Below are 27,971 nucleotides of genomic sequence, written 5' to 3'. Positions count from 1 at the left end.
CGGTGACTCGAGGATTCACGAGCCTCACCTGCCCATCCAGACGCCAACGGGGCTGGAGCGCTGACCGTGGGGGTCAAGCACGGGCAGAGCGCTCTAGCCGGCTCAGACCGAGGGGCACGCTGAGGGCCTTCCGTGCTCCGGGCCGGAAGCCTGGAGCAGCCAGTGGTCTCTACGCCACACCTGCAGGCAGCGTCACCTTCACCTTCCGAAGGACGGATCACAGCCCCAGACTCGGGGCGGGGTGTGGGGGGTTCCGGTTCAGGCCGTGCCAGGCGCTGCTCACAGGCAGCACAGCCAGATGGGGCACATGTGCCAGGGTAGGAGGGCGGCCAAGATGGCGAGGCCACAAACCCTCTCACTTCCAGAACCAAGTTCAGCGGCCTCAGGCGCCTACACTGCGGCCACACCTGGACGTGGGAGCGGTCAGCTGTGCGAGCCACTGCCGGTGATAGCTTGTCTGGGGGGCCTGGCGGCCTGAGGCCTGCCCACCAGCCGTGGGTCTCACGTGCCTGTTCTGGGAGCAGTCACGGGAGGAGCGTGCTGAACGGTGCATGAAGGCTGGCACCGCACCAGAGGGGCGGTCCCTCTAGCCCACCCCCTGCAGCCGAGGGGCTCCTGACCCCCTCCTCCACCTGCTGCCGGCGCATGCACCTGTCCCAGCACGCAGGCCCAGGAGTGGCACCTGGTGGCGGTCAGGAAGGGCACCCTGGGAGGCCAGGCTCCCCTCTCAGCTCCCCCACCTCCCCCACGCTGGGAGCAGAGCCCAGGAGCCCGGGCAGGGGTCCCTCGGCTCCTGTGGTCCCCACCTGACCGGGGCCGTGTGAACTGGCCCTGCGGGAGAGCGCGCTGCGGGCCGGCAGAGTTCACGCAGTCACCCCTGCGCTGGGGCCTGTAGCAGACGCTGTGCTCACACGAGGGCAGGTGGGACGCAGGGCAGGGGCCCTCCCTGTGCAGGAGGTGGCTGAGCTGCCTGGATCAAGCCCACCACGGCGCCTCGCACCCTGACATTGAGCTCTGACTCTCTTTGGACAATAAAATGAAGTGCATTACTGAACAAAGAGCGACTCAAAACCAGTAGCAGAGAATCACAATGCTTTTTCTTTAGCTAAAAGACACAGGAACATGGGAATTCCGTGATGCCGACGGGAGTGAGAATGCTGGTGAGAAGCTAGCGGGGCAGATCGAGAGCCTGGGGCCGCGAGGTCTGAGCAGGTCTGAGTGAGGTCCGGCGTGGGCTCCCCTGCAGCCCCCATCTGGCCGCAGGGACCAGAGGCCAGGGCCCCGGCAGGACTGCTGGGAGGGCGACCGCGGTCCATGCCGGTGGCTGTGCTCTGCCCTCCTGCCCCAGACCAGCCCTCCATCCCCATCCGCCGACAAGCAGACAACGTGCTGCGCACTGGAGGTGCCAGACGGGGCCGTGCCCACTGCAGCCAACACCAAGCGCCTCCTTGCACTGGGCAGGTGGGGAGGAGCCCACAGGCCGGCCCCCCAGGGCAGATGTGGGGCTCCTAAGCAGGTGCAGAGCAGCTCAGTGGCTCTCATTAAGGCAAAGAGGCATCAGAGTGCCCGCAGTTTCCTGGGGCAGGGTGCCACCGAGGACGTGCGGGGACCCAGAGCACACGTGGGGTGGCCCAGACTTGCACCATCAGCACAGCAGCAACCTTCCAACGCCCTGGCAGACCCACGTGGTTCACACTGGCCAGGCCCCCTCTCCCTGCAGGCCAGTCTCAACGGCCACGTCACTGTCAGAGGCCAGAGCTGGGCGAGGCACCCACAACTGTATGGGGGCTAAGGGGGCCAGAGCTTCCAGTCCTGGGCAACCTCGTTCACCCCAGCAGCCTGGCCAGCTGCCTCGGCGGCTGGAGGGCCTGCCTGGAGGGAGCCAGGCTGTGCCCTGCTCAGACGGCCTGGGCTTCGGCGGCCGAAGCCGTGCACCCGGCAGAAGTCTCAGGCACTGAGGTTACTTCCAAGGAGAAGGGACTGTGGCTCCCCGTCTGCTCGCACCGCCCTGCACTCCCCCAGGGACTCCCTGGAGGGAAGGAAGCGGAAGCTAGTCCCTCTCACTCCCCTTTTCTGCAGTTTTTATCTTTAGAAAAATAAATAAGTCTTTGGGGCAGGAATTACTGATAACTGTTATTACAACCAATGCCAACTTTAAAATCCCACCTGGAGGCCTGTGAGAGCGGGAGAAGGGCGGGCAGCAAAGTGACCTGCAGGCCAAGCAGATGGAGGCCGCGAGCCCATGGCCACTTGGTTCCCACCAGACCATGGCCACTGGGCGGGGAAGCGGCCCCACAGCAGGGTCTGCCCAGAGAACAGGCTACAGAGGCCAGCAAGAGCGAACAGCGTCCAGAGGACGGAGGAGGCTGGGGCAGCAGCAAGCACCCCCTGCAGGCGGAGATGTCGAGGCGCCAGTCCTCCCCCCGAGAGGCGTCCGCGGCCACCTGCCCTCCGCTGGGACGGCTCCATCCTCCAGGGGAGCCTGGTGTGAGAGGCTTCGGGGCCGGAGACCACAGGGCAGCCCCGGCTCCACAACGAGCGGCCGGCTCCACGTCGCTGGCTTCAGAGCGGGCGGGCCCAGTCCTGCCAGCGGGCCGAAGCCCTAGGTCCTGGGGAGGCTGCACATCTCGCAGTGGCCAGTGCCCGGCTGGTTCATGAAGGTGCAGTGCTCACAGGCCCACATGGCGGCCGTGGTGGCATGCGAGGAGCCCCCGACGGCTCCGTACTCCTGGAGGCCTGGAAGCTGCACCCCAACTGTGCCTGCGGAGGGGAGAGAGGACGCCGCGGCTGAGCTCGGCATCACCGCCATCGGCGTCCAAGTGCACCCCGAGCACCTGCTCCCGGCCGAGCAGCCGAGCCGGTCCTCAGCGTGCCTGCAGCCTGAGCCCGGGTCCTGGCAGAGGCGCCTGCGCCGGGCGGCCGCTGGGCCTGAGGAGCCCGGGGTGTCCTGGTGTGAGGAGGGAGCACTTACTGCAGAGCTGCTCGATGGTGGCCCACTGCTCCGACTTCTTCCAGGTCTGCGCGAGCCCCTCGTTCCGGGTCCGCACGGCCTCCAGCAGCAGGCTGATGCTGTCCTGCGGGCAGACGGGGGTCCGTGCGCGCCTGCGGTGACGGCTCCTGCCTGACACCTCTCCCTCCGCGCACGCACCCAGAGGGGACGCGGGAACGCACACTGCCACAGCTCCCGTGCAGACACAGAACACCGAGCCAGCACTCACTCCTCCCCGCCCATAACTGCCACGGAGCCATCTGCCGGCACCCGCGTGACAGGCTCCCGGGCTGAGATGGACGGGCAGGAGTCATGGTCCTGCGTCCCCCACTCCCCCGGGTTCCGGACCTTCTCAGTCCCACCCTCCAATACGCACTCTACGGCCCAGGCCCGGGGCACACACAGCCCCACAGGGGTGAGGTCCGGCCGTGACTACAGATGGTCCCTGCTGCCCAGAAGGAGCCCTGACGGGGAGGGCCGCCCCGCACCACCCCTCCCCCCGACGGCGGCAGCGGCACCTGGGCCCGGAGCTGCACCTCTGGGCGTGGCGGTGCTGGTGTGGGATGGCAGGCAGAGCCAGTGAAATGCAAGAGCAGCCACGGGCCAGCTGACAGGAAAGCCTGGGCTCCCTGGGGCCCCTCTGCTCCATCCACCGTTTCCGGGGACACGCTGAGCCAGCATCAGAGGCCCCGGAGAAACCGCCCCTTCCTCTCATGCTTCCTGGGGTCCTGGACAGAAAGGCCACCCACACCTGGTGCCTGCGGGGCCTATGGCTGGGCGCTGCCCACACCCAGGCCCGCACGGCTCAGAAAGCAACTGCCGCCGTGCACCTGCCCTCTGCCCCCTCCGTGTGCCTCTGCAGCTGCGTGGGGCTTGGGCACCCGCCCGCCGACGGCCACAGCAGCTGGCTCAGGGGGAAAGACAGGGAAAGAGCAGCTGTGGTTCTGGAGCTGCTGGGACAGGGCTCAGCCGGGGACCGAGCTAACTGCCCTGCGTCCCTCGTGGTTCACTCAACAAAGCAGACCAGCCCAGCACAGGGCCCCCCGTCACTGTCTGTATGCAGACGCTGAGGGTGAAAGAGTGAGCTCTCCATCAACAAGCCCGCAGGACACGGGACGGCCCGTCTCTCCAGAGGAAGAGGAGAGGACACCCCGCGCCCAGCCCCCGGCACCCCGCTGGCTCGAGGCACACGCTCCCCACCTGCAGAGGCATGACTTCGTTGGTGACCAGGAAGAGCAGGAGGTGGAAATCCGAGATGATGTCCAAGAACATGGCGGAGGTATTCTGCGACAGGTAGGTGGCCAAACTATGGAAGTCCTGGGCCAGCGTCGGAAGGAAGACAAACGGATGGTTCCAGGCCCCAGGAGCCTCCTCCTGAGGGCTTCGCGGCCGACAGGCATCCCTCCCCCCGCCTGCCCCCGACGGGACGGACCTGGCCCGGACAGACCGGCAGCAGGGACCGCGGGTTCGGTCGCTAAAGGAAGAGCTTACCTGCGTCTCCCCTAACACGTCGCGGTTCTCGATAGGAAACGGGTTTTGTGAGATAGAAAAGGTGTAAACTGGATCCTTGGGGAACGTGGTTGTGATCTAAGGACAAAGAGACAAATCGTCAACCACAGAATGAGCGGGTTGGGCGGCCCTCAAGGGCAGAGCAGCCGAGCCTCGAGCACGCAGAGCCAGAGGCCTCGCTGCCCAAGGGGCTGGCACCACCGGGCACCTGAGCGAAATGCCACACGTGACCCGGGGAAGCGTGCTGAGAACCGCTTCCTGTCGCTTCCGAGACAGCCCCGCCCCCAGGCAGCTGCTGTCTGCCGTCTCTAGGATACAACTCAGCCCCACTGGTCAGCCGAGGGGGGGCTTCCATCTGATGAGCCCCCAGCTGCTCTCTGTGGCCTGGATGACCTCCAGGGTGACCCCCGGGCACAGCAGAGGCCAAGGAGGCACTTCAGGAGCGGACTCTGTCCCACCGCTGGGCCTGAGGGCCCTGCAGAGCAGCCGAGGGTCGGAGAGCCGCAGTGAGTCCTTCAGTCCAGGGGCCTGCTCCAGATCAGGGAGTCGGGCGGGAAGGGAGGTGCATCCCCGCAATCGGCCTGCCTCTCCAGCACACCCCGTGTTCTCGGGAGTTGTCCCCTGGAGGCAGCAGCGAGGGCTCGATCCTGGGCCCGCCCCTCCAATGCAGGCCGGCCTCACATGCCGTCCCGAGCCCAGCGCAGCCCCCAGGTCCCGGCCGGCAGAGCACGGCCTGCTGCCCACTGTCGGGCTGTCATCAGCTAACAGTCACCGCCTTGGCCTGTGGCCTCATCTGTGACCGGAGCCTGAGGCCAGAGCAGAGCTGAGACCCTGGGCAGAGGCAGGGGAGCAGGTGCCCTCTCGGCTCCTGGAGCTCCACCCAGCAAACCCCACTGCCCCCCACTCAAGGCCATGAAGCTGGGTCCCCGAGGACCGACCGTGGCAGCACCTGCACTCGCCACACGTGGACCGGCTGGCGGTCCTCTGCCGCACTTTGGTTCGGGAGACGCTAACACCTAATTGTTTCTAAGGGAAGCGCTCCCCGGGGACGCCAGGCGCACACTCACGTCTATGATCAGATACTCCACGGGCAGCGGGCGGGCCAGCTGGGTGATCTCGTTGCCAAACTTGTCTATGTCCTGAAAGGGAAACACGGTGAGTGGAGGGAGGTCTGCTGACCAGCGGCCGTTCTCCCTGCATGCCGCCTCCCGGGAAATGGTGACGGCTCCTCCTGAGGCGTGAAGCAGGAGGGAAGCGAGCCTTTTCCGGCAGGACCCCGCCTTCCGCCTCCCACCTTCCTCCAGGAGCTCGGCGCCACCTCAGCAGGGAAACAGCCTCCGCTGGAGCCCCGCCCCCGGCTGCCCCGCCGGCTGAGTCCTCCATCCCCACGCTCACACCGCAGAGCCCCACCTGACGGGCCTGAGCACCCACACGCTCCGAAGAAAACGCACAGCAGAACCACCGCTCATCGGCCCCGTCACACTGCTGGCTTTGTCAGCACAGTACGTGAAGTTTGATTATGGGGAAGATGGCCAGCACACGGCCATCCATCATCAAGTGACAATTAAACCCCATTCATGTCCAACACGCCGCGTTCCACCAGAGCCTGACACATGAGCTCATGAGAACGGAGGGACTCCTCTTTCCTGTGGAAATCCCCACTGAACACGGCAGACGTCACCCACAGACTCACGGACCACACGTAAGTTATACGTCCGTACGTTCCAGCTGCGGGCTCTTACACAGAAGCTTCCGTTTATTAAGCTCGTACACTGGCCTGGGTGGAGCATGGCACCCGGTACACCCACCCTCCCAGGATGCAGAGCCCATCAAACCCAGCCCCTGCCCTCTGCCCTCTGGCCTCTGGCCTTGCTCCTGGTTTAGAAATGGAAGTTCGTGGCTGCAACACATGGCACCTGCATCCACCCCGTCCTCCCCTCCTCTGTCCACACCTGCCAACAGCACGTGTCCTGGTTCCACCCAACAGCTCCCACATGCAGCCACCTACACCGCATCGGTGTCAGAGGACACCTGCTGGAGAGCCACACAGTCTGCCTGTCTGACTGCACCATGAAGCCAACGCCTCTCCCCTCGGCCTGGAGGGACAGAGTGTCCTGCGCGGGGTTCCCTGGTGGCCAGGTGGGCCAGCTCCCCGGCTTCCGCAGGCAGCCAGAGGTGGGGCCTGCGGAGGGGCCCGGGCCCCCGAAGCGGCAGTTTCTCGATGGAGGAGACTAGGAGGCAGGAGTCCAATCCAATCCAGCTGAAGCACCATTTCCAAAAGGCGCTCGCCCCTCAGACCTAACCTGCAGCCGCTCCGCTCACGGGCGCCTGGAACTCATCCACATCTCACTGGGCGCCGGCCCAGCAGCACTGCTCGCTGCACCCTCCGGGGCTCTTGTTAACGCCACGCTGAGTCTTGCTATTCTCTCTCAAACTTAGCCGCCCACCCACACCTGTGCTCCCCCAGCGGACAAAGTGCCGCACCCCTGCCCCTGCCGCACGCCTTCCCTCATTGTTCTGCCGGGGCCGAGCCACCACCATCTCCACGGCGTCAGCACCTTCGGTGCAGCAGCCGGAGGAGAGCCTTCCCTCAAAGTCAGGCAGCTGCCCAAGAGCCGGCCGTTCTGTCTCCTCCTTGGCAAGACAGGGAGTCAAAGATCGTGTCCCTACTGCCTCCCTCCCTGCCACGGCCACCTCTGGACGCAGGGCACCAGCTCGGAGACAGCGGAGAAGCCCAGGGCCTCTGCCTGCGTGAGCGTCGGGGCACCGGCCTGGTGCTGGGACAGCAGCACCCCCCAACCCCAATCGGTGGCACCCCCTGCTCTGGAAAAGGCAGGCGAACCCTGAATGAACAGACAAGCAGCAGCAAATGGCAGGAGCAGCTCCACCTGCGACTTCCCAGGCTGCAGCAGGACGTCTCTCAGGGCCCTCAGACCAACGCTGCCACGTCCGCCCACGAGCAGGCGCTAACCTGACCCGCCCTGACAGTGGCTGCCTCCTCGGCCTCCGCCCTCCGGGCTGCTCCGCTCCCAGGCCTAACAGCCACGGGAACCAACCGGGCGGGACACAGAGGGCGCACAGCCGGCCGGGAAAGCACTTCGCCCGCGCCCGTCCCCTGGCCGGCACCGGTGTGGCTCAGTAGATAGAGCATGGGCCTGGGAACTGAAAGGTCCCGGGTTCGATTCCAGTCAAGGGCATGTACCTTGGTTGCGGGCACATCCCCAGTAGAGGGTATGCAAGAGGCAGCTGGTCGATGATTCTCTCTCATCGATGTTTCTAACTCTCTATCCCTCTCTTCCTCTCTGTGAAAAATCAATAAAATATATTTAAAAAGAAAAAGTTAGCAACACTGCAGCCGGCTCACAGTTCACAGGGAGATCCTGACCCCCGTCCTTTACGGTGGAACAGGACAAGGGAGTGAGCACGGGTGCTGCCCCTGGAAACCCGACAGGACCCTCACGGGATTACAGGGCAGGAACAGCAAAGGGGCTCGATACGGAAGCGTACCCGCCTCCAACAGCCGGTCTGGAACCTGCCTTCGCAGGTGTCCTTTGTAACGCGGAGAAGCTGTGACACGGACATGCAGACCCCACAAGTGAAGGTTACTGCCCCGCTGCCCTCACCATCAGGAGGTGACCTGTGGTCACCCGGACGCCCAGTGGACGACAGGAGCCCCTCAAGGCCGCGCTGGCCTCTGAGGCAGAGGCTCCTGCGGGCCAGGCTGGGAGCCGCCCGCGGGCACCGGGAGCCATGCTGCCACCTCAGGTGAGGCAGACGAGACCCACACCGGGGACAGGGCGCGGCTTGGCACAGAGCCTCGCCCGCAGCATCAGGGAGTCACAGGTGCCGTGCGTTACACCACCAGCTGTGGTGTGTGAGGGCAGCAACAGAAATCAACACAAGGGCCCAAACACCACATTAACCCACAGACCAGCAGCTCAACACACCCAGCCGGGACCCTCGTGCCAGGGCCCAGGCACATCCCGATCAGACCGCCAAGACCCTGACCCGGGCGGACGCTCAGCGCGGGAGGAGCCTCACTCTGGACAGAGGGACACGGGAGGGTGGCAGCGCCTCAGCCTCCAGTCCACCCAGGGGAACAGCCTGAAAGGTGAAGGCCGAGCGCCGTCAGACAGAGGCGCCCAATGCCAGGTGAGCCCTCGGCGGCCCGGAGGGGGGAGGGCAGGGCCTGGGCGTCAGGGGTCTGCCCCGCTCCTCACGGGCGACACCTCTCAATGCCAAGGGTTACGGCTCCCGGGAAGCCCAGGCCTGGAGGGACCGCTGTTCGCCTCAAGAGAGCCCGCACTGAGCACGCTCCAGGGCCATCGGGGAGGCCCCGACGCGCGTCTTGTTTTCAGAGACCGAGCTGTTCGCGTTGCCTGGTTTGATTTGGTGCCTAAAGGCCAGACCCAGGGAAGCCACGCCCACTTCGTTACAGGCCCACCTCGCCCGGAATCGCCGGGACGCCTTCATCCACAGCCGAGACTAAGCCAGGCCGCTGACCAATGGCCACGTTGGAAGGAAGCACCAGAACAGCGGGGCCGCCGGCCAGGGCCCCCGTTTACCTTGTAGAACACGTCGGGCGCGTACTGCTCGCTGCTGGACTCCTTGGCGTAGCCGAGCTCGGGCGCGTCCTTGCAGGGCAGCAGGCACTCGTCCCGCACCAGCGCCATGCACTGGTTGGACACCTGGTAGCCTTCGAAGTGCACCTGGTTGTCCGGGCCGCCTGCGAGAGAGACGCCGTGAGTGCCAGGCACAGGCAGCAGCCATCCGCTCCGCCAGACCCCAGAGCCGGCAGCCGGCAGGCCCTGCTGTACCGGACTTCCCAGCGGCCCGAGCACCTGAACGCAGGGCACGGAGCCGCCGCCGCAGCGCCTCCAGCAGCCCAACCCAGGGCTCTCGCTCTCAGAGCCAGAGCCTGGGCTATCGGTATAGCTTTCATTCCGGGGTGTGTGTGTGTGGGGGGGGGGGGTGGGTGTTCAGCTGGAGGCGGGAGGTGCAAAGTGGGAGAGAGAAGAGCAGGCCAGAGCGTCGCAGCCAGAGCATCGGCCGCACTTGCATCACCCGCCGCAGTCTGCCTTCAGGAAGCCTGCACGGCCCAGGGCACCACCTCCTGCACCTGCTCCCCCACACACAGCGCTCTCCGCCCCCCAATCCCACAAGCCTCCAGGGAGAGCCCGTGAAGGCTGAGGCCGAGGGCAAACAGCTGCTGAGCGGGAGTGAGGGGGCCAGTGCGGCCACGAGGAGCCGCGTTCTAAATGTGCCTTTGGCCCCCGAGTACCGGTAAGTCCCTGTAGAAACAGGCGTTAATGGGCAGGCGGCCTCGAAGCCCAGGGGAGCCTAAAAGAGCACGGGGGGTGGGTGTGTGTGTGTGTGTGTGTGTGTGTGTGTGTGCTCTGAACACCAGGAAGGCGCTGGCGGCTCAGCAGCGGGAAGGGCTGGAGGCTCGGCAGCGGGAAGGGCTGGCGGCTCGGCAGCGGGAAGGCGCTGGCGGCTCGGCAGCGGGAAGGGCTGGAGGCTCGGCAGCGGGAAGGGCTGGCGGCTCGGCAGCGGGAAGGGCTGGCGGCTCGGCAGCGGGAAGGGCTGGAGGCTCGGCAGCGGGAAGGGCTGGAGGCTCGGCAGCGGGAAGGGCTGGCGGCTCGGCAGTGGGGAAGGGCTGGGGCTGTAGGCAGATGCAGTGAAAGACGCAGACATTGCTGGTTCAGGAGAGGCCGCCCCCCAGCTATGCACAGCCAGCACACTCGGGCACACAAAGCCCAAGGATACTGTTCCATTGGTTTTTAGAGAAAGTGGAAGGGAGGGAGAAGGAGGGAGAGAGAGGGAGGAGAGGGGGAGTAGAAAGGGAGAGGGAGGGAGGGAGGAGAGGGAGAGGATGGGGAGAAGAGGGAGTGGGGGTAGAAAGAGGCACATCAATTAGTTGCCTCCCCCACAGGCCCTGACCAGGACCCAGGGATTGATGCTCCAACAGAGGCACGTGCCCTTGACAGAATCAAACCCGGGACCCTTCAGTCCGCGGTCGACACTCTGTCCACTGAGCCACACCAGCCAGGGTGACAACCCCGTTCTGATGATGAGATTCGGGTGGAGCCGAGGGAGGGTCCCCTCAGCTCAGAGCTTCACGCAGCCTCTTCGCCTCAGGAAACTGTCCGTGAGGGTGACGGGGAACAAGCGGGTGCACAGCGTCATGGTCCTGACTACCTGTGGCCACAGCAGTGACGAACTTGGAGCCGAAGTGCCGGTCCGGAGAGAGCCGGCACAGGTTGGGGTGCTTGTTCTGGAAGTCCCCGGCGGTGATGCACTCCTCCGCACTCAGGAAGTAGGTGTCCTGGGGAGACAGCAGGTCAGCTGGGCCCCACGCCCTGAGACCCGAGGCCTGGGCGGCAGCACGCCAGGAGCTGGGGCGGGACCCATGCTCACAGCGCCTGGCCTCAGGACCCTCCTGAGACCAGCGGCCCCAGCTGCCTCCGAAGGCTGGTCTGGGGGGGGAGGGGTGCTCTATGAGAGACTGAGTGGACCCCGCTGCGGTCAGCGAGCCGCCTCACCTTGTTCCGACTGTACCGGACGGTGCCCTTGCGGGTGTCTTCCGAGACGAGGTCTGTGAATATCCAGCCGACCTGCCAACAAGGACAGGGCCTGAGCCTCTCCCCGAGCAGCCAGGCCACACCTGGGCTCCCAGCCGGCTCCACTCCAGGTGGCCACCCTCCTGGTGAACAAGCCAAACACACTGACCCGCCAGCCAAAGGCAGGCCCAGCACTGTGCCAGGCGCGGGGACCCACGGTCAGCAAAAGGGACAGACCGTCCCTGGACACAAGCACATGGCGTGTCGCGGTGCTGGCAGGAACCCGGGCCTGGAGCAGCACCCCTGGAACTGAGACTGAAGGGAGCACCAGAGGGTGCAGGGTGAGACCCTCCCAGCACCTAGGCGCCCCCACCGAGTCCCCGGGTCCTCGCCGGGGTGGCCCCGAGGTGTGTCCTGCTACCGTGATGGTCTGTGCCCGCCCCTGCCCGCGAGCCTCCAGCCTTCATGAAGCCGATTGGCTGGGAGTCCACGGGCTGGGTCCGGGCTCACACCCACTCCCGGGCCTGGAGGAGCGAGCTGGTGCCCAGGCCGCTCGCCTGCACAGCCTGACCCAGAGCTCTTCACACCGCTGCGGCACACACGACCAGGCAGACTTGGAAACTGCTTCCCTTTAAAATGCCCGAACGCACGAAGAACCGGGGTGGCCATGAGGAGAAGGAGCCTGCAGGGGCAGCTGTGAGGAGGCAGCAAAGGGGCAGACCCACCAGCCCGAGGTGAGGAGGCTGGGGAGGCAGTGTCTGCAAAAAGGCATTTAGGTAACTCCAGGTCCTCCCTGTAGTCACGGTTACCATGAACTACATGCGTGTAACCAACACCGGTCAAAAAGTCATCACGAGAAAAACTCCCAGGACTAGAACAGAAACGTGGCCCTACACGGAGCTGCTGAGCCGTCAGAAACCCAGGGACATCTTTCCTACAACACATTCGCCTGCCACAGCCGGGTGAGAGCATGGAGGAAGTGTTTTCACTGTCCACACGGATCTGCCAGGAAAGGGACTAACAGTGAGCCTCTAAGCTGTGTTCAGACTCAGCTCAACATGGAGCTGTCGATCCCATCTGCAAGTTTCTGGCCACCTCACAAGAAGTGATGAGACAAGTTAGGTCCGTGGTCGGCAAACTGCGGCTCTTTTGCCCCTTGAGTGTGGCTCTTCCACAAAATACCACGGCCTGGGCGAGTCTATTTCGAAGAAGTGGCGTTAGAAGAAGTTTAAAAGATTTGGCTCTCCATGCCAAGACCTGTTTGGCTCAGTGGATAGAGCATCAGCCTGCGGACTGAAAGGTCCCAGGTTCGATTCCGGTCAAGGGTATGTACCTTGGTTGTGGTCACATCCCCAGTAGGGGGTGTGCAAGAGGCAGCTGATTGATGACTCTCATCGATGTTTCTAACTCTCTATCCCTCTCTCTTCCTCTCTAAAAAAATCAAAAAAATATATTAAAAAAAAAGAAAAAGATTTGGCTCTCCAAAGATGTCAATCGTTGTACTGTTGATATTTGGCTCTGTTGACCAATGAGTTTGCCGACCACTGAGCTAGGTCAACAGGCTCAGCGAGCAGCTCCGTGTCCTAAGGGCCTCCTGCCCCCCGTGATCAGGGCTCAGTGACAGAGGTCACACCTGCTCCAGCCGAGTGGAGCGTGAGCACGTGGTGGGCCTTGGCCAGAGGCGCCACCTGAGGTGTGGCAGCTAAAGGTCACGGCCCTGCGCTGGGTCGTTCCTTCTATGCTCGGGACATGTCCGCATCGCGCTGAGTCAGAAAAACACAAAGCGATCGGCACCCAGTAACACAGCGAGGCATCAGACCGCGGGCCGCCGGCGGTGAGCAGCCGAGGGTTCAGTCCGGCCCGGGGCTGGCACGCTCCCTCCTGGAGGACCCCCCGAGCCCAGCTCCACCAGTACCTTCCTCAGGCCCAGCTTGGCAGCGATTTCGTCCACCACCTCGGCTTTGGGGTCTTCGAGAAGCTCCAGGCTGTTCTGTGTGCCAATCTGTGGGCATTGAAGGGAGGGATTAGAGGAGTGGCTCAGAGGAGCACGGGCCCCACTCCCCCGGCGTCACTGACACACAGGAGTGCCGGGCGCCCTGGCCTGGAGGAGGGCAACAGCAGTGGAGAGCACTCCATGCCGCCAGAGAACACACAGCCCACGCCGTTCCACGTGTCCCTCGCTGCGTGTGCTTCCAGTCCAGACGCGGACACGGAGAGCCGATGTCGCAGCGGCACCGCCAGCGTGGCTGCCGAGTACAGAAGGCTCTCCGCGGCTCAGGGTCCTTTGTGGGGACGAGGCTGGTTGCACAGTGCCCTCGATCAACAGTTTCACTCTGGCTGGCTCACGCCCAGCAGTAGGTGATGCTCGTGTGGCCTTGAACCCGCACTGGCAGGCAGCTGCAGTCAGCAGGGAGAAGTGTGCTGAGCAGAAGCACGGCTGCAGAGCCAGGACAGCCAGCAAGCCCAGCTCCCTGCCTGCACCTGCCCACCAGCCACCCTGGGGAGCCACAGAGCTGCCTGTTGTGGTGTCCCCGTCTGGGACCACTAATCCTTCAGAGCAGAAGCCAAGTCACACTCGGGACAGACTCTGGGACCCTGTTCGCGATACATGCAGCCTGAGCTTCAGCCCCCAATGAGCGGAAGGTGCACCTCCAGGCCCCGGTGGGGCTGAGGGGGCCATGGGCAGTCTGGGCGCCAGAGGTTCCTGCCCCGATCTCTTGCTCAGCCTCACACTGAACTGAGCCCAGTGCCTGGGGAAGCGGGGAAACACCAGGCTTTTAGAGGGCTCTCTGCTGCCACCTAGTGTCCCCTCGTCAGGGCACCACAAAAAGGAACCTCGTGGTAGCTCAGTAAACACTGCAAATGCCCACAGGAGGGAGAAGACTGCACTCCAACCTACTACTCAGACACAGAGGGAGGCCCTGGCCCTGGCAGGCAGCCCAGGCCCGCACACAGCCTCGGCCACGCGCCTCCTCAGACGGGTTTGTTATAAAGCAGGTGGTCGTGGCGCGCTCCCCTGGGCAGGTAGACCCACGGGACCGAGGCCGGGAACAGTGAGGGCCCGTGGTGTCTGCGTAACTAACACAGTCAGCCTTTGGCACCTAGACTGGGAACCGCTGCGGGTGGCACTGCCTGCAGGGTGGGCACAGAGGAGGAAACGCCTTGAGTCTGACTTTAGAAATGGGCCATTTCCCCCAAACACGGAGCAAAGTCACCGGAAGGTCCACAGAACCCCGTGGGCAGCGCCTCACTCAGCTGCCAGCGTGCTGTGCTCTTCCACCCCGCGCCTAGCCCCCCACCCATCCCATGATCAAGTGCCGACACGAGCACACCTCCCGTGGCGGCGGGCACTGCTCCCTGGAACTCACATCCACGATGTGTACAAGCAACCCTTCAGCTCAACATAAAACCACCAATGAGCATGAGCTGTAACTGACTGGTCGCCTCGTCATAAGGAAGGATGCTCCCAGTAGCTTTACTTTTCCTTTTTAATTTTATTATTTACTTCTTAAACCTCACCCAAAGACAGCTCACTGATGTTAGAGGGGAAGGGAGAGAACACCCACCAGTTTCCTTCCCACAGGCACCCGGACCGGGGATCACACCACAGCCTCGGTATGTGGTCCGACAGGGACCAAGCCTTTCGGTGTATGGGTCAGCACCCCGAGGAACTCGGTCACACCGCGAGGGCCCACGTGACTTTACAGCAGTGACAGCCCTGGCCAGTGTGGCTGTTAGCTGAGCATCATCCCTACTCCAAAAGATGGCTAGTTCGATTCCTGGTCAGGGCACGTGCTTGGTTTGGGGGCTCCATCCCCAACAGGGGGCGTGCAGGAGGCACCAACTGAGGTCTCTCTCATATCGATATTTTTGCTCTCTAAAAATCAACATCGTAAAAAGCAAACACACACAGTAACAGAGGTACCCTGAGGACCCTCACCCCCACCAAAGCCTTCTACTGTTTTCAGTCCAACACCAGCGGCAATGCCGGCCGTGCTCTGAGCTGGGTGGGGGGCGGGGGGTGAAGACCGCGTGACCCTGCTTCCGCTATGCCTGAGAGCGGAGCCAGGGGAGAGGGAAGGACTGCGGACACTGGGCGCAGCTGAGGCAAGTGGACGGCCGATGGCAGGAGAGAGAGAAGAACACTGCCGGCGTCCAGTTTACTGACGTTGACAAATGTACCTGTCCCGTGAGAGGACATCCTGGTGCTCTCATGTCCTTCAGGGAAACACACACTGAAGTACTCAGGAGCCATGACCTTCCTCTCCGATAATCCAGGAAATAGGCATCGTGTGTGTGTGTGTGTGTGTGTGTGTGAGAGAGAGAGAGAGAGAGAGAGAGAGAGAGAGAGAGAGAGAGCAGACACAGGGCAAAGGACGAAACAAAAGCAGCCACAACCTGAAGCCGCTCAGCCTCGGGAAACGCAGACCCACCTGCGGAGGCTCGTAGATGGCGGCCACCTCGGCCCGGATGCCCAGCGGGATGTCCTTGTGCTCCGTGTACCGCCCGTACAGGTACCCGAAATGCTGGTTCCCCGTCTTCCTCCAGAAGTCGAGGAAGCGGTCAGCGACCGTGTGGTTCTCGAACATGATGTTGTCCACGTGTCTGTATTTCTGTAGAATTAACAACATTGGGCTAAGTAAAAAAAATCCATAAAAATAAGTAGCCTTTTTAAAATTAAATAACAATTAAAAATAAATAGCTTTGATCTGGCTCTCCTCTCTCTCTCTCTCTCTCTCTCTCTCTCTCTCTCTCTCTCTCACACACACACACACACACACACACACACACGCTTTAGAACAGCGGCCGCCAACCTTCCAGACCTCTCGGACCACCGGTGGCGAACACCTCTTTACAATGTGCCACTTCAGAGCGTGCCTCAGGACCACCTCTGGGTAAGTGGGTACACGGGGAGAGGGGTTCCTCGATAAGTTAATTCAAATGAACCAAACTGGGATTTCAACTAAAATGGAGGTGTTCAGAGTCTCTAGAGGAAAGGATAGTTCTCGGAAAGAAAGAACGAGGGGAGAGCGGGAAGGGGAAGGGGGGGAGGGGGAGGAGGAGGAGGAGGAGGGGGGGGAAGGGATACGCCTCACAGGCATATCTTCGGGTGCTGGTGCCCACGGGTCCTCCTCGGCCAGCACGCTGGGATCTGCCTCGCGGGACGCTCTGCGAGCGGCAGCTCCCCTCCAGGCCATGTGCACCCTCAGCCACGAAACCCGCTCCCGCCGTCACTCACCTGTCTGTTCAGCGTGATGGCGCTGGGCTGGCACTTGGTGCAGATCCCATTGGGCCACGGGAGGTGTCCCTCACACCCCGACTTAATCTTGCAACTGATGTTCTCCAGGGCAACAAACTTCCCCCTGACAAGAGCCAATGTATTAGCCGTGACAGTAAGGGAACCGGCAGGAGACTGGCAACAATATTCAAACACTGTCCGCTCTGAACAGAGCTCTGCGCGCCCCGGAGGAGCAGCAGGGAGTGGCCCGGCCTCCCACACACTGGACGCCAGGACCGCCCCGCTGTTCCCACAGAAACCATTCGACTGCCCGTCAGCCCCAATGGCCGTGGAGGCTTCCAGAAGACTGCGGGCCCTGGCTGGTGCGGCCCGGCTGGCTGAGCGTCATCCGTGCACAGGAAGGTGCAGGCTCGGTCCCCAGTGGGGGCATGCAGGAGGCAGTCAATCAATGACTCTCTTATCCCTGAAGTTTTTATTTCTCTTTCCCTCTCCCTTCCTCTCTGAAATCAATTAAAATATGTATTTTTAAAAAGGGTACTAGTAGCCGAAACCGGTTTGGCTCAGTGGATAGAGCATCAGTCTGCAAACTGAAGGGTCCCAGGTTCAATTCCGGTCAAGGACATGTACATTGGTTGCGGGCACATCCCTGGTAGGGGTGTGCAAGAGGCAGCTGGTCGATGTTTCTCTCTCAACGACGCTTCTAACTCTCTCTCCCTTCCTCCCTGTAAAAAAATCAATAAAATATATTTTAAAAAAAGGGGGGGGGGTACTAGTGAGAATCTGTTGATCTAACCTGTGCCCCTGAAGGGAAATGCAGTGCTTTTTAAATTTCATTAATTCACAGCGACACTCACACCGTGAGACGCAAATCTTGAGGTTTATAAAAATTGCTTTTTCTCAGGAAAAAACTGATTAGGATGTACAACAATGGCAGCTTCACTCTGCTTTTGACCAAAAGCAAAAACTGGCTAGCAGCCTGCCAGCGAGGAAGCACTGGCCCTGCTCTGGACTGGGGCGAGCCTCTGCCTGTGTCCTCCCCACAAAGCGGCCCAAACACTCGGCCTCGTCTCCCAGGCCACGGGCCTCTGCTCGGAGGGTGTGGGGAGTGGCTGCCGCCACGGCGGTCACAGGTTGGTGACAGCGATAAATGTGTCCCCAGGCCCCAAGGGCCTTGACTCAGACGGAAGAAAGGCTGACACAGTCATGCCCCTGGTCCAGAAAGTTCCATAGCTCATCCCACTGGCAGGCAAAAATGGGTTTCTGGTGGGATTTTTTCTCCTGGCCAAACATTTTTAAAAGTCATTTTAGGATGTCAGCGGGCTGTCAGCGAAAAACGACCGTCAGGCCACAGGCTGCTGCTGACGCAGGTTCACCATCTCTTGCTGAAGGGCAGGAATGAGGCATCACAGCAGGAAGTCTATCCCTCTCTGGCAAGTGACTGGTCAACAGAAGGCTCACAGGCAAGGACTTGACATGGTTTGAAAGACATCAAAATGGTCGGTCTCTGGCCACCATCTCGGCCTGCACTCCAAGGAAGAGCCGCCTGCTGCCGCCGCCCATGCCCGCCGGGCTGAGCCTGCAGACACGGCAGCCGTGCCAGCGCCGCTGCTCCAGACCCACCGGGCTGCTGCACACCAGGCTCTGGGCAGGGGCTGACGGAGGCGGTCCGACATGACCATGGGGTGGTTCTGTTTTTCCAGAAAGCAGGGCAAAATCTCAGACACCGCCGCAACTGGCCCCGATCACCTTATCTCACCCACCTGCACAGACCATGGTTTGAAGTGGCCAGGGCACTGCACACCCAGGATAGCCTGGGAAGTCCCTGGGGCCTCCACAGTGGCATCGCCAGCCTGGCACCTGCCCAACACCCCAGGCATCAGCATCCCCGTTTCTTTTCCACAATCGGGAAAATGGAGTCCAAGTGGTAGGGGCTCCGATGCCCGTCTTTGCTTCTTATTTACCTGCCCAGTGGCTTCAAGCCGCACCTACCCACACTCACAGCACACCTTCCGACCCACGCAGGCACTCACTTGTCAGCGCCCCCGGTCAGCTTGCGGATGTAGGCGTGGAAGGACATGTGCTTCACGGGCGGCTCCAGGTGGTTTAGGTAGTCCTCGTCGAACGGCTGCCGAGACACAGTCAGCATCACCACCTGCTGCTCCCGCCGGCCGGGCCGCAGGCTGGCGCGGGAGGACGGGTGCGGCAGGAGGGCCAGGCCACGGGCAAGGGGGGCTGGGATTGGCGCTCTCTACCGCTCTGGGTCAGGACCCACCTTTTCTCTGGGTCCCTATCTTTTCAAGATGAAAATGGAAATGGAACCCTATTAAATATAAATCGCCCCAAATCAAATAAGTATTGGGAACATTTTCCCCCCAAAAAGTCACAAGATGAAGAAAGAGAAGCCTCGTGGCGAGGGGCTGCCTCTGCCGTAACTCAGCCCGGCCAGTCGCCGTCAGCACGCCCACGGTGGCTCTCCATCTCACCAGACGGAGCAGCAGACGTGGGACTGGGGGCGAAGCAGATCTAAAAGACGAGGAGCACAAAGTCCTGGCGCAGCTGTGTGTCAGGCTAACGGATGGGCTGGGAGCCCGTGAGCATGGCCCTTCATCACAGAAACACATGCTGAGCCGGCCACAACCCGCCCCAAGGTCACCGCCATAAATAAGGGCTGCCTCCGCGCAGCCTGCATGGAGGGAGGACAAGGCCAGGGCAGTAAAGAGACACGTCCTCTAACCCAGCGCAGGCAGGGCCCAGGGAGAGCTGAGACGGCCGGGAAGCAGGAGTCTGCACTCACCTCCAGCGGAACGCAGTGCACGCACTTGCCCAGCGGCCCGTGGCGGCACCTGAGGAGAGCAGAGCACACACACACCGGTTACGTGCCTGTTCTACTGCTGCCACCAACAAAGTGAACGTGAAGGGACTTAGTTATTTAAACAAATAAAAATCTTAAGCAAGTACTAGCAAAGGCTCCCTGATACAGCAGAACCCCACAGAGGGAGGTAAACAACTGAGTTTGGAAAAAGCCTGGCTCAGGTCCGTCACTTCGGGCAGAGAAACCTTGGGAGCTCTGTGCACAAGCCACGTGGACACACACAAGCCACGGGGATACACACAAGCCACGTGGACACACACAAGCCATGTGGACACACAAGCCACGTGGACACACACAAGCTACGAGGATACACACAAGCCACGTGGGCACGATGGGGGTTAGGCTGGTGGGAAAGCCGAGCAGTCCCTCAGGCTCAAACAGAATCCTTTTTTGTTGTTGTTAATCCTTACCTGAGGACACTGCGCACTGCTTTTTCAGAGACAATGGGAGGGAGGGAGGGAGAGGGAGACATCCATGAGAGACACATGGATTACTTGGCTCCTGTGCGCCAGGCAGGGTGCCCATGAAAGCTAACCACGAGGTTTCCCCTTTAAAAGAGAGAGAACCCTTCTCCAGCCTCGCCCGCTGCCAGTGCAGAGAGGTCGGCGGCACTGTCTCTGCAGCGGCGCTGTCTGCCGCCTGAGACTGGCGTGCTGGTGACGCTCTGAGCGCTGAGCCGTGCATGGCCAGAGCACCGTCAGAGCCCGTTCTAAACGGCCCTCGCTTAGGTGCCCGAGTCCTCCGTTCCTGAGAGAGGCTGCTCTCCAACAGGCAGGCTCCACGGCCAGACGAGGGGTCAGCTTGCACACGCACACGCACACGCTGCGCAGGAAGCTCAGGGCACTGCCGGGAGCAGGCAGTGGAGCCAGGAGGAGAGGTGCCAGGGCGCTCTGTGCTGACGGCTCTTGGACCCGAGACCGACAAGCCGCAAAAGCAGCATCTGGAGCCCCGAGTCTGGGTGTTGGCACCTCCACCCCAGAGAGGACGCCGTTAGCAAGACTCCGCCGCAGGCAGGACCTTCACCCAGACAGCTCTGCTCCCGGGCGCAGATCAGGTGTCGTAACTGCTGTCCTTAAAGGACTGACGTCCACACGGACACACACACCCAGGCGTCTGTGTGACCCAGAAAGCCAGCGCTCCAAGGGCAGCGTCTCCACAACGCGGTGCTCACTGAGGAGCAGGAGCAGGAGCGAGTGCGTGCGCGACGCCGAAGCCGCTCCCCCTGCACACACGAGGCGGCAGGGACCAGCACCCTGCACACGCCGGCACCCAGCTGTCACCCTCCTCCCGCCCTCCTCCCGCCGTCACACTGCCTCACCCCCGGCCACAGAGCACCCAGGTCTCTGGGCAGTCAGGGACAGCCAGGTCCCTCCTCGGTCCGCCTTCGCTACAAGCAGACGCTTGTGGACTCACAGCTGCGGGTCGCGGCTCCGGTAGATCTTCCCGTCCTGCCGGCTCAGGTACTGGTCGATCTCGTCTTCCACCACGTTGGGAGCCTTCAAGTTCATCGAGGTCGAAGTCTCCATTTCCGACGAGGGTCCCGGCAGGCTCGAGGGAAACAGGAACAAGAGGTCGCCATGCCTGTTCAACGGCAAACATCAGTCCAGGCCATCTTCCTGCAGCTCTCGGCTGCGCGCGCGCACACACACACACACACACACACACACACACACACACCCCAGCGTGAGGACCAGGCCGGCCGGGCTGAGCTCAGCCCGAGGCTTCTGCTCCGCACAGAGGCCCGGGCGCTCCGCCGCCTCCCCTGCCGCCTCCCCTGCCGTCTCCGCTCCCGTCTCCCCTCCGGGTCCCCTCCCGGTCCCCTCCCGGCACCCTCCGCTCCAGCTCCGAGGCCAGCAGCAGGCTCTCTGCACGGTGCCTTCCCTGCCACGGCACGTGAGCACCGGGCCTCTCGCCCACACGCCTATCCAGCCCGCACAGAGGACACCCAGCAGACGCGGGAACGGGGCACTAGGACCGCCTCCTTAGGATGTTCTGATCACAGACGACCCTCCACCCCCTCGACTTCCGGCTGACGGCTAAGAAACTGCTTTCATCTGCGGTTGGGGAGCCACGTGTTTACTGGGGAATGCCTGCCTGTGAGTGGACCTGCGCAGCAGACCCTCCTCGGTCAGGGTCAGTGTAGTCACAACACAGAGCGGGGCCGGCAGCTTCTCTCTCCCTCTCCTGCTCGGCCCGGCCCCCACTTTCCTTCATTCGCTCCTAAGCCCCCTGTCCAGCTCCCCATCCCATCGCTTTGGACACATCCTTCCGTTCCTTCCTCCTTGTTCCTCACACGCACGGGTGCGCACACACGTCACTGCTAGGCAAACACGAATCTCAAAGACATACTGTCTGTATTTGTTTTTTTTAATCCTCACCTGAGGATATTTTTCCATTGCTTTTTAGAGAGAGTGGAAGAGGAAAAAACAGAAATATCTGTGAGAGAAACACATTGGCTGGTTGCCTCCTGCGTGAGCCTGCAACCTAGGCACGTGCCCTTGACTAGAATCGAACCCGGGACCCTTTGTTCACAAGCCGAAACTCTATCCACTGAGCCAAATGGGCCAGGGCATGCTTTTTTTTTTTTTTTTGGGGGGGGGGGGGTGTCAGGAATTTCTGCCCAGGTCCCAGGTTTTCTTTTTTTCAATATATTTTTATTGATTTCAGAGAGAGAAAAGGAAAGGGAGAAAGACATCAACGATGAGAAAGAATCATTGATCAGCTACCTCCTGCACAACCCCGACTAAGAATCAACCTGAGCCAAAACTGGTTTGGCTCAGCGGTAAAGTGCCGGTCTGCGGACTGAAAGGTCCCGGGTTCAATTCCAGTCAGGGGCATGTACATTGGTTGCGGGCACATCCCCGGTTGGGGGTGTGCAAGAGGCAGCTGGTCGATGTATCTCTCTCATCGACGTTTCTATTGTAGCTCTCTATCTCTCTCCCTTCCTCTCTGTAAAAAAATCAATAAAATATTTTTTTTTTAAATTAATAAAATATATTAAATAAAAAATTTAAAAAAAGAATCAACCTGAGGTCTGGTCCACCGGTGGCGCTCAGCCCCTCAGCCACACGCGGGCTGCATGTGCTGTTCTCACGGGACAACACGGCACAAACCGCCCCACAGTCTCTCTGACGGCACCTCTGGTGGCTGCACGCGCTCCTTGGGGAAGCCGCCTCAGAACACATCTGTGGCGCCCACACTGACAGCGTGCCCATGGCCCTGCCACCAAGAACATTTCCAGAGGAAAATGCTCACACAAGCAGACACGTGCGCGCGCGCACACACCCCCGCCCCCTCAGGGTGCTCACTTGATCTTCAGCAGGTTGAGGGACTTGTTGGAGGACGCTGTGATCTCTCCGGTCTTGTTTCTGTTGACGTACACCGAGAAGCCGTTATTCTGGAAGCCGAACTCCTTGGCGACCTGAAAGGACCCAGACAGAGATTTACTGATGCGGCTCCGCAGTCCTCCGGCTTCTCTCTCATCGATGTTTCTAACTCTCTATCCCTCTTCCTTCCTCTCTGTAAAAAATCAATAAAATATAATACATAAATAAAATACCAACAAGGGAGACAAAGTCAGCAAAGATGGAGACCCCAGAGCGGGAAGGAAGAGGAGCCCCGAGCACAGGCTGGGCAGAGCCGCACAGGCAGAGCGGGAAGAGCGGCAGCAGGCCTCCTCCACCATGCTCTGTACAGGAGCCGGCAGCGGGGAGCCACTGGAGGGCGTCACCAGGAGGGGCCGGTTAACATGGAAGCAGGCTAACAGAAGCTACACAGGGGCGTGAACAGCCGAGGAACCCTCAGGAAGAGAGAACAGAACTGAGACACATCCTGAAGGAAATGGCTGGAAACCTCCACTTTGGTGAAAACCACGGAATGACGAGCCGGGAGCCCAGCAGCCCTACAGAGCGGCGGGAAGGAAGCTGTCCCGGCACAGGCGGGCCTGCGCTGAACGGGGCCCGAGAACCGAGGACACTGCAAGCACAGCCGAAGGCAACGAGAGAGGACGCAGCATGACTCCGCCAATAAACTCAGGCCAGGGAGGCACGCTGAGGAGGTGGCACACAAAAGGGTCAGGAGAGGGGTGCCGGGGTGAGGAGCTTCCTGAATGCTGGCACCACCCCCACTGTGACCTGGGCCTTTGGGTCACCATTTTCCAAGCATTTCTCAGTCTGTATTTCATGGTTTTAATAAGCTTCCAAGTGTTAAAAGAAGGGACTGCGTTACATGCTGCTGAGCGGCCAATTATGACCGGACCAGGAACCGCCCCCGAGGAAGAACAGGTCGGACCTGGGTGACTCGATAGGAGCCGTCTCAGGAGGCAGCAAAAGGCAGAGAGCGCGCGGGCCTGGCGGGAGGTGGCCTGAGAAACTGCCCTGCCGGCCGAGACGCAGAGGGACTGGGAGGAGCTGAGGGAGGGGCAGCAAGAACCAGCACTGAGTTCTGTGAGGCATTTGCAACAACAGGATGTCAGCACGCCTGCCCACCTCCGCTCCCTCACAGGGTGTGAGGCCACGTGTCAACAGGGCCAAGGCCACTGGCTGCGGGCAGCAGCTGGAGCAGCCGGCCGTGCCAGAGGAGGACACGCCCTCCCCAGGCGATGTGCCCATAGGGCACACGTGTACAGCCAATTACCCGGTAAAAACGGATACAGCCTCTGCCTGGCCAGTGGCTCAGTGGTTGGAGCACTGGCCCATGTGCCACACGGTCTCAGGTTCAACTTCTGGTCGAGGCCAAAGACCTGGACTGTAGGTTCAATCCCAGCCCTGGCTGGGACGTGTCTCTGGGAGCAACCAATCAATGTGTCTCTCTCACGTCAATGTTCCCCCCTCTGTCTCTAAATCCTTGGGACTTTGGTCCTACAACTGTACGCTGTGCCACAACCTGATCCTCTATCAACCCAGCAATCACAACAGGAAAAAAGCAGAGGAGATGGCGGGGGGAGGGGTGGGGGTGGGGGGAGCGGCAGGGAGTCCGCGGGGAGCAGCGCCGCGGCGGGAAGCGCGCAGGCACCTTTTTCAGGAACGCCGCGGCCGTCTCCCTCTTCGTCGCCGTGATGCGCTTCACCCCGTCCGGGGACTGAACACGGATGATCTGTTGTAAACGAAACAGGACCGTCACTACAGGAAGTGGGAAGGCCTGGCTCGATCCCCAGAAGCAGGTGCAGCCTCTCGGAGCCCCTCCCCCTGGCAGTGCCCACCATGGGCCCAGGTGACGCAGAGGGCTGACGCACAGCTTACTGCTCCACTCAGAAGCACACCACCTCAGCTCTCAGCCGTCACTCAGAGAGGATCTGAACACTGACATGTTCATCTTCAGGTTCCAAAAAGAGGGAAGGAAAAAAGCCCATGAATCATGAAGGACTGGGCTCCTCAAAAATGACCAAACTTTGTTCCAGGATCAGACACACTCATTAGACTGATTTAAAAGCACCAGTCCTGGCTGGTTTGGCTCAGTGGATAGAGCATCGGCCTGCGGGCTTGATGTTTCTCTCTCTCTCTCTCTCTCCCCCTCTCCATTCCTCTAAAATCACTGGCTTGTGGTGAAGATTAAAAGAAATGTGTGTGACGTGGTGTGACACTTAGCAGGATTGTAAGAAAGTGTAAAAAATAAGACATCCCCTGAAAATAAGACCTAGCGCATCTTTGGGAGCAAAAATTAATATAAGACACTGTCTTATTTTCTGGGAAACAAGGTAGCTTTCACTTCACTGAAGAGGCTTTGCTCCATATTCTCCTCAATTTTTACGATGTTTTCAATACTCTCTACCTTTCTGCTGGCTTTCTGTGCAGCTCCTCCCCTGTCTGTGTGGAGTACACACAGAGGCTCTGGCTTTGGCTTCGAGCTGCCGCCACCGATTCCACACCTGGGAACGCGCTGGGGGCTGAGGCCGCGCCTGCCTTTGACCCTCCACAGCGCTGAGCCCAGCATTTAACTTGCCCCCAACTTCTAACATGGCCCCCAATAAAACAGCACACCCAAAACACACACACACACACACACACACACACACACACAGGCAGAGGCAAACCTGCCACAGGGACGCAGCCCTGCTCGCTCAGCTTTCCCTATTTCTAAGTGAATGAGTTCAGAAAGCTTCTTGGGGAAGGCTAGGAATGGACAAGATGAAGGTCAGTTATACCTACAGAAGTTCTTAGAAGACCTCTCCCCCAACTTTAAAAACCTGGCCGGCTGGCACAGCTCAGGGGCTGACCATCGACCCAGGAACCAGGAGGCCACCGTTCGATTCCCGGTCAGGGCACAGGCCCAGGCTGCGGGCTCCATCTCCAGCGTGGGGCGTGCGGGAGGCAGCCAGTCCGTGATTCTCTCTCATCATGGATGTTTTTCCCTCTCCCTTCCGCTCTGAAATCAATAAAAGTATTAAAAAACAAAACAAAAAACCTGTGGATCGATTCCGGAAGGAGGAAGACACCTGTGGTCCCCCACAATCTGGGGGACGGAACGGGCCGGGACTGCCCCTCGGGTGAGGGTGCTGAGGGTGCGGCTGTCAGGAGGCAGCTGGGAAGCGGGTCTGAGCTCTCAGCCTGTGTCTAGAAGAAGCCACCACCCATGGGTGAGCTCTATTTCCCCAGGGGGGGCCTTTCCCTGGGTCCCCTCCGGGCTGGGCCCCTGCCGGGCGCAGGGAGGCCCTGGCCTGGCCCGGAGCCTGCGGACCAGGCCGCTCCCCGCCCCGCCCCCGCGCCGCCCGGCCGGCCGCCGGGGGATGCCCAGTCCCTGCCGGCCCCCGGCCCCCGGGCCTCGGTCCACCGGGTCTGGTGACTTTGCTCCCGCCCTGTTGACTTTGGAGGGAAAACTTTCCACGAGTTAACGCGGCCGGTTTTCTATTTTCGGGCACTTTTTTTTTTTGTCCCGTAAGGGGCACAGCGAGGAGGGTGGCGAGTCCTAACTTCAGGAAAGAACTTCCGCGGGGCCCCTGCCGGACAGGAGCTGTCACCCTCCCCGGCCCCGGGGCCGCCGCCCGGGGAGGGGCCTCCAGGGCCCGCGGGAGGCCGCGCCGGCCCCGGGGCCGTGACACCGCTCCGTCTGGGGCGGGGGCGGCCGGAGGGCGGCGGGGCGAGCCCAGCACGGCGCCCGCCCGGCGCCCCGGCAGCCGCCGCGGAGGCCCGCGGTGAGGGCGAGGGCGGCCCCGGAGGGCCCGGGGGGAGGCCGGGCCCCGCAGCCGGCCCGGGGCGGAGGGCGGCGGGCCGCGGGGGCCGCCACAGGCCGCGCCGGCAAATCTGCTGCCTCATCCCGGCGCCGCGCCCGCCCGCCGGGCGCCCCACTCACCATGCTCTCGGCCATGGCGGCCGCTCCCGCCTCCGGGCTCGCCGCCCGGGCCGCCGCCTGCCGCCCCGCGGGCCTCGCGGTCCCTGCCCCGGCCTCAGCCCCGGCCCCGGCCTCCCGCCGCCGCCGCCACCGCCGCTCCAGCTTCGCCGCCGCCGGACAGCCTCAGCCGCGACGTCCGGTGCCTCGCGCAACGCGCTCCGCCGGCCGCGCAGCCCCGAACCCGGGTTCCGGCCGCACCAACGGCCGCGCATGCGCGCGGCGGCCCGCGCGCGCCCCGCCCCGCCCCTTAGGGGACCCGGCCCCGCCCCTTAGGGCCCGGCGCGGCCCTGAGCCAGGACCCAGCCCCGCGGGAAACCCAGGGGGTGGTGGGTGGGGGTGCACCTGGAGCTAGCGGAAAGGACTAGTGAGCTGCAATTCAAAAATTTATATATTTGCCGATACCGGTGTGTCTCAGTGGGTAGAGCGTCGGCCAGCGGACTGAAGGGTCCCAGGTTCATTCAGGTCAAGGGCATGTATCTTGGTTGCAGGCGCATCCCCAGTAGGGGGCGTGCAGGAGGCAGCTGATCAGTGTTTCTCACTGTTGTTTCTAACTCTCCCTTCCTCTGTAAAAAAAATCAGTAAAATATATCTTACATAATATAAAATGTATATATTTTTCTTGATTTCAGAGGAGAAGGGAGAGGAAAACATCGATGACGAGAGCGCTTCAGGATGGGCTGCGCCCTGCCCTGGGGATGAGCCGAGGGCGTGTGCCCTGACCAGGCGGCGAAGCGGGCCCTTCAGTCCCAGGCTGACGCTCGGTCCCCTGAGCGCGCCGGCTGGGCTCAGCTGCATTTATTTTTGTTTTGTTTTCTTTCTTTTTTTTCCTTCGGCTGCAGTTCAGTGAATGTCTCTCTGCCTACACGTCCGGAATTCCGCGTGCCTGGGCGCCGCCTCCCCACCTTGGACTGTCAAGGCCCCAAGCTCCGCCCAACGCTCTGTCTTAAAATTGTTAATTTTGAACAAGGAGCCTCAGGTTTGCATGTTGCACTGGGCCCTGCAAATGTAGCTGACCTGGCCCTTGACTGTAAAAGAAATTATGAAAACATCCAAGAGTTCGCCTATGTGTGGTTGTTGTTTTTTTTTTTTTACAGAAGGGAAAGAAGAGAGAGTTGGAAACATCAATGAGAGGGACACATCAATCAGCTGCCTCCTGCACACTCCCGACTGGGGATGTGCCCATGACCAAGGCACATGCCCTTGACCGGAATCAAACCCAAGACTTTTCAGTCCGTAGGCCGATGCTCTATCCACTGAGCCAAACTGGTCGGGGCGAAAATCTATGTTTTTTAAAGCCTGCAGTTCACTTTCAAATTGTATTTATTTAACTGCTGCGCTGGAAAGAGTCAGGAACTTGCTCCTGCCCCTCCATCTGATTTTGTTGTTACTGTTACAATGTCAGTGGTTGGGACACATTCTGTGCCATTGACTTATTTCATTACCAATTTTTTTTTTAAGGATTGGTTCCATCTCTCA

At 61.4% G+C, this 27,971-nt stretch overlaps 1 protein-coding gene across 1 annotated transcript; it reads right to left on the bottom strand.

Moving 5' to 3' along the window:
- Positions 1-1,075: 1,075 nt before the first annotated feature.
- On the bottom strand, positions 1,076-26,668 carry NPLOC4 (NPL4 homolog, ubiquitin recognition factor). The gene is made up of 17 exons (XM_084861973.1): positions 26,457-26,668; positions 24,183-24,263; positions 22,478-22,590; positions 20,583-20,750; positions 19,092-19,140; positions 18,328-18,422; positions 16,298-16,421; positions 15,492-15,671; positions 12,974-13,060; positions 11,041-11,112; positions 10,697-10,823; positions 9,064-9,224; positions 5,566-5,637; positions 4,481-4,576; positions 4,190-4,306; positions 2,972-3,074; positions 1,076-2,760 (listed from the first exon to the last, which is right to left on the bottom strand). The coding sequence occupies exons 1-17, from the start codon at positions 26,469-26,471 to the stop codon at positions 2,603-2,605; spliced, it is 1,818 nt and encodes a 605-aa protein (XP_084718099.1). The 5' UTR covers positions 26,472-26,668; the 3' UTR covers positions 1,076-2,602.
- Between the last annotated feature and the right edge of the window lie 1,303 nt (positions 26,669-27,971).

Source organism: Pipistrellus hanaki (genome assembly GCF_964339955.1).
Source record: "Pipistrellus hanaki genome assembly, chromosome: 16".
Lineage (NCBI taxonomy): Eukaryota > Metazoa > Chordata > Mammalia > Chiroptera > Vespertilionidae > Pipistrellus > Pipistrellus hanaki.
Note: the sequence above shows the minus strand (reverse complement) of the source record. Positions and strands in the feature narration are given on the sequence as shown.

What these genes read in the sequence shown, in the direction of transcription:
- NPLOC4 (XM_084861973.1), bottom strand. An exon ending in ACGAAGTCATGCCTCTGCAG is followed by an intron (nt 3,075 to 4,189) that starts GTGGGGAGCGTG and finishes GTCTGCCCGCAG; the next exon opens with GACAGCATCAGCCTGCTGCT. An exon ending in CACCATCGAGCAGCTCTGCA is followed by an intron (nt 2,761 to 2,971) that starts GTAAGTGCTCCC and finishes TCCCCTCCGCAG; the next exon opens with GCACAGTTGGGGTGCAGCTT.